The sequence below is a fragment of the Podarcis muralis genome, chromosome 2, assembly GCF_964188315.1.
Source record: "Podarcis muralis chromosome 2, rPodMur119.hap1.1, whole genome shotgun sequence".
NCBI classification, from domain to species: Eukaryota; Metazoa; Chordata; class Lepidosauria; order Squamata; family Lacertidae; genus Podarcis; species Podarcis muralis.
The window spans coordinates 118,661,375-118,667,198 of record NC_135656.1 but is presented as its reverse complement, the minus strand read 5'-3'; the positions used below and the strand labels follow the sequence as shown (position 1 = coordinate 118,667,198).

At 44.1% G+C, this 5,824-nt stretch overlaps 1 protein-coding gene across 1 annotated transcript; it reads left to right on the top strand.

The window, feature by feature from the left end:
* Positions 1-785: 785 nt before the first annotated feature.
* Positions 786-5,268, top strand: LOC114591117 (vomeronasal type-2 receptor 26-like). Its single transcript, XM_077923596.1, has 5 exons — positions 786-947; positions 1,949-2,743; positions 3,179-3,409; positions 3,640-3,766; positions 4,370-5,268. The coding sequence occupies exons 1-5, from the start codon at positions 786-788 to the stop codon at positions 5,266-5,268; spliced, it is 2,214 nt and encodes a 737-aa protein (XP_077779722.1).
* The last annotated feature ends 556 nt before the right edge of the window (positions 5,269-5,824 follow it).

The window sequence follows — 5,824 nt, the reverse complement described above, 5'->3', positions numbered from 1 at the left end:
CAAGCATGGTTGTTAATATACTTTACTGTATTTATTTAAATATTTTTGTATGTCTGTATGTCTGTTCACCTGGTGAAAAGCAGTGCTTCAAAGTATTTTATAATGCAATTTAAGTAATTGGTAGTAGTTTTGATGTGTGCTGCTCTCTGAAATGTAGGAAATGCTGTGCAATGTGTTTGAGCTGCAGGTCTTCTGTAGTAAGTGATGTTGGAACTGCACAAACTGCACAATTATTTCACCCGCGCACAACAAAATCTATGCAGCTGCAAATTGTAAATGACTACTGTGCTTCGTCATGTGCAAAGCAGTCTGTGGGCTCAGTTTGGCTCCAGGACCATTTTCTCTGGCTCCCAGCACAGCCCAACATAGCTAAGACTTCTTGGCTGCTCTGTGGGGCTGCTCTTCCCGTGTCCCCATTAGAAATATGCAGATCATTATTTGGGAACCCGTTGTGAGACATTGCCTGGGAGGTCGTTTGATACAGTGATGGCTGCAAACCACTGGACCTGGAGGGCATCTGAGATCAACAGAAAAGCGGCTGATTTGTGTTCCGGTTTCCCCTCCTCTCTCCCCATTCCTTTGATTATTACAAAAAAGAATGTGACTTTCATTTTCACGGAATTGATGGTAACTGTGTGACACACCATTTTTGCAGCTGGGTGGATGGGAGGAGCGCACATGTTCTTTCATTCTCCCTTGCTGTTCAGGAAATAAATAATAACCCCAGGCTCTTACCAAACATCACCCTCGGCTATAGCATTTATGATACCAGTTTTCAGGGAGGAATGACTTCAGATGCCCTGATAGACCTGTTTGCTGGTGGGGAAATCAATATTCCAAACTACAGGTGTGGAAGACAGAAAAAGCTGTTGGCTGTTCTTGAAGCGGGTGAATCCGACATCTCCACACACATTGCAAGCATGTTGGGCATCTACAAGATCCCACAGGTAAGAACTGGGTTCAGGTCCTCCTCAGATGCCAACCCTGCTATAACATACATTGTTGCCAGGTTCTGCATAACAGTGTTTAAAATTCGATGGATGGTGACCTGTGCCATAAACTAGATTTAATGAACACCCATATTGGCCTCATTGAGGGGCAGTATTTCAATATGAGTAGGAAAATGAGAGTACCCCTAGACTTTTTTTTTTAAAAAAGCACTGGCCATTTCTGTTTATATACCGTACTAACCTTTTATGCTCTTCCATTTTTTAAAAAATGATTGTTCCCCACCCTACTTATGCTGGTCTATGACTGTAATAAAGACTGGATTGGGTTTAGGTCCAACACACCTGGCAACATATGCCACCTAGTCAGACAGTAGGGAAAACTTAGGATGATGTAACGCATTTTACATTGTAAAGGTAAAGGGACCCCTGACCATTAGGTCCAGTCATGGCTGACTCTGGGGTTGCGGCGCTCATCTCGCTTTATTGGCCGAGGGAGCCGGCGTACAGCTTCCAGATCATGTGGCCAGCATGACTAAGCTGCTTCTGGCGAACCAGAGCAGCACAGGGAAACGCCGTTAACCTTCCCGCCGGAGTGGTACCTATTTATCTACTTGCACTTTGATGTGCTTTCGAACTGCTAGGTGGGCAGGAGCAGGGACCGAGCAACGGGAGCTCACCCCGTCATGGGGATTCAAACTGCCGACCTTCTGATCGGCAAGTCCTAGGCTCTGTGGTTTAACCCACAGCGCCACCCACCTCCCACTTTACACTGCACGATGCTTTAAATCATTGTCTTACATGAAGTGAGGAACCATATTTAGATATTATTGCAATTAAGAGTTATAAAAATTGATTATTATTTTAAAAAATTACTATATTAAAAACACACACAACATGTGAGGTTTGCTCCAATTAAATTTGCCCTCCTCTTTCACATAGAAGTATCCACTCTTAGTCCTGAAAATCAAACCACCAGTCTCTCTTTCTTTCCTCACCAGCTCAGTTATGGCTTTGGTCTTAATGATAAAGCCCAGTTCCCTTTTGTCTACTGGATGACCCCAAAGCAAGACACTCAGTACCATGGGGTGGTCCAACTCCTCCTGCATTTCCGGTGGACGTGGGTCGGCCTCTTTGCTCCAGACAACGACAACGGAGAAAGGTCCCTGAGTACCTTGACGCCTCTGATGATCAAAAAGGAAATTTGTATTGCCTTCACCGAAAGAGTAGAACATAAGACTTGGCTCTGGATACCCCATGAACTACCTGCCATATGGAGAGAAGTCCATGTATTTGTTTACACTGCAGATTCTCAGTATGGACTTTATATAATCATAGAGGTGGAATCCTTACTTCAAAGGGCACAATGTGGAGGAGGGAAAGTCTGGATAACCACAGGTCTTCAGAACAAACTTGGATCATGCAGTACCGACTGCTTCCGATATGCCCATGGCTCTTTGTCCTTTGTAACGAAGACCAAAAAAAAGACGAACAAGGATTACTATGGGCCAGTGACCTCGCTTAGTTTAAGCTGCTCAGAAAAATTATTTGATTGTTCATATTCAATGCCGGACTTGTCTGTGAGGGGTTTGACAAAATGCAAGGAGCAGGAGAGTCTGAAGTTGCTGCCCCAAGAAGACATTGAGAGAATCCAGTCGCAAGACAGCTACGTCAACTACTTGAGTATCCAAACTGTGGTTCGGGCCTTAAATGCAGCATATTCATCCAGATCCAAGTGGATTTCAATTACGGGAGGAAGAGGCAGGTTGGAACTTCAAAGGTCATGGTCATGGCAGGTATGTTCATTCAATATTACAAAATGCAGCTCATTGTCCCAGCTCTGGAATCACCATGCTAGGACCACAGGAAGCGGCCTTTAACTGAGCCATACCATTGTTCTACCTAGCTGAGTATTGTCTACCTTGACACACCAGCAGTTGTTCTGCACAGTTTTTGGAAGGGAGACTTTTCCAGCTCTGCCTGGAGATGAAATAGGAGATTGAATTTGGGACCTTCTGAGAGCAAAGCAGATGCTCTTCATATAGCAAATTTATAAGCCACCTTTCATCACATCAATGTATCCCTGGGTGGTTTCCATAAGAATGCAATGAAGAGAAAATAGGAATGAAATTAAAATTAATCCAATCACATTGTTTTCACCTGCTGGCAGAAATCCATCCCAGTTGTGGTTTTATGTTCTCTCAGTGCTGGAGTTTCCTCTGTCATTCCAGCTTCATCCTTTCTTGAAAGAAGTCCGCTTCTATACTAATACTTCAGCTGATGGACAGTACTTGGATGAGGATGGGGCAGTGGCCGCTGACTTCGATATTGTGAATCTGGTGCTGTTTCCCAACAGTTCTCTTGCTAGAGTGAAGACTGGGAGAATAGAGAGACAGGGGTCCTCAAATATGAAGTTCACTATTCATCCGGAAGCAATTGTGTGGCCCAATCTATTTAAGAAGGTAGGGGAAATTATATCTGTCATTTTATTAACTATGGCATCTGCCACTCTCTAACAACATTTTGAATAATACATATGATGCTTGGACTGCAATCTTGTGCTCACTTCCCTGGAGCTAAGTCCCACTGAGATTAATAAGACCTGCTCTTGAGTAAACATGTATATACTTTAATCCAAAGGCACAATTGCTACTGACACTTTCTCCTTGGTGCTCAATCTCTTTATGTCTAGACAGTGCCTCGTTCAAGATGCACAGAAAGCTGTCTCCCTGGATATGCCAAAATGGTTCAGGAAGGGAAGCCGCCGTGCTGCTATGATTGCGCTCCCTGCTCAGAAGGGACAATCTCCACTCAGGAAGGTGGGGAGGATCTCAGAGGGAAGGACTTTTGATAGGAGGATGGGGCAAATTTCTGAGTCACTCCAAACATGATGTTAGTAATGGCACCTCATGAATGAAATACCCTCTTCAGGGAGGGCTCCCCTGTTCCCACCCCCAGCACCTGGAAATTTTATTTGCTCATGTGGTCAAGCATGTAGAATTAACCTGTATTTAATGATGGTAGCTTTTCTACAAAATTTTGATTTGTGGTTTTTATATAGTTATTTTCTCATTTCTCATATTGGCTTCTACTACATAACCCATATAATGTTAGAGATGGAGAGGTGAAGCATCTTTGAAATCCACCCATTCATCACTAAAGATTAACTCATATGAAACCTCAAGGATATAAGTACTGCTCAATAAAATCAAAGCCTCCTGTTCTAAGAGAAGCCAATGGAAATGAGTTGATGGATTGATTCTTTTCTGACTGTGAATGTTTGCCTCTCTCCTTCCATACAAAACAATCGTCTTTCCTGATTTCTCCCATATGCCCACCTTTCCTCAGAATTGAAACAGCATAAGACCATTGTAGGTGTGTGACTGATGTTATGATATTGAAGTGTGTTTTCCCCTATGCAGATGCTGATGAATGCAGCAATTGTCCAGAAGATCAACATCCAAGTGAGGACCGAGATCAATGTGTCCCCAAAGCGATCACCTTCCTGTCCTATGAGGAATATTTGGGGAGCCTCCTAGCTTCCCTTTCTCTCTTCCTGTCCTTAACCACAGGCTTTGTTGCAGGGATCTTCATTAAATACAAGGAAACTCCCATAGTCAAAGCCAACAACCGGAACCTCTCCTACATCCTCCTCATCTCTCTTCTGCTTTCCTTTTTGTCCTCCTTCCTCTTCATCGGCCAGCCTAGGAAAGCCACCTGCCTTCTTCGCCAAACAGCATTCAGCAATATCTTCTCAGTTGCTGTCTCTTCTGTGTTGGCAAAAACCATCACTGTGGTGCTGGCCTTCCTGGCCACAAAGCCAGGGAACAGGGTAAGGAGATGGCTGGGGAAGAGTCTGGCCAACTCCATTGTCATTTCCTGTTCCAGTGTCCAAGTTCTCATCTGCACCATCTGGCTGGGGGCCTCTCCTCCATTCCCAGATTCTGACATGCATTCCCAGCTTGGAGAAATCATCCTGCAATGCAATGAAGGGTCTGTGTTCATGTTTTATGGCTCCCTCAGCTACATGGGCTTCCTGGCTGCCATCTGCTTCACGGTGGCTTTCCTAGCCAGGAAGCTGCCTGGAAATTTCAATGAAGCCAAGCTGATCACCTTCAGCATGCTGGTCTTCTGCAGCGTTTGGGTCTCCTTTGTGCCCACCTACCTGAGCACAAAGGGGAAATACATGGTAGCCGTGCAGGTCTTCTCTATCTTGGCTTCTAGTGCTGGGCTTCTGGGCTGCATCTTCATTCCCAAGTGCTACGTTATTATACTGAGGCCAGATCTGAACCTGAGAGAGCATCTGACAAGAAAAAACTGAGCATGATATTTGATTCTTAACTCTAAGGGTATCATAGAATTGTAGCATTTGAAGTTCGCACCAGAATCTCGACTGGAACCACAGCTTGTTTTTGGGATTAAGGATTGTTGTTGTTAAGGATGTAATAGAATCAAGAAAATAGTTAAAAAGTCTCATGGGAATCTACACATTTATGAATAGTTTGTAGAAGAGAAAAATTTTCCTGCTAATGATTCTTGATGAGGGGGGAAAGCGCTACAAGAAAAGTTAGTACATGGAAGGACATTACTTGAAGTTTTGGTTTGGGTCATTGAGTTTTGGTAGTCAGGAAGGAGATGGGTGGTCTTTGGAGAAGTAACATTGTCAGACTCAGACAGGATGAAATGGGAACAGTTGGATGCATGTGATGACCTCGTGTAGATGGGGCTTTTTTTCCAGCTGGAACTCACAGGAACTCAGTTCTGGCACCTCTCAGGTGGGCACCATTGCCATGATAGGAGAAAGAAGGGTGAGTTCCAGCACTAATCTTTCTAGAAAAATAGCACTGCATGTAGACATGTCCTGGTATTTATGCTAA

Excerpts from the sequence above, each read along its gene's own strand:
- LOC114591117 (XM_077923596.1), top strand. The coding sequence starts at position 786 with ATGACTTCAGATGCCCTGATAGACCTGTTTGCTGGTGGGGAAATCAAT. Across the intron at positions 948-1,948 it reads GCATCTACAAGATCCCACAG|CTCAGTTATGGCTTTGGTCT; the intron begins GTAAGAACTGGG and ends TTTCCTCACCAG. Across the intron at positions 3,410-3,639 it reads GGCCCAATCTATTTAAGAAG|ACAGTGCCTCGTTCAAGATG; the intron begins GTAGGGGAAATT and ends CTTTATGTCTAG.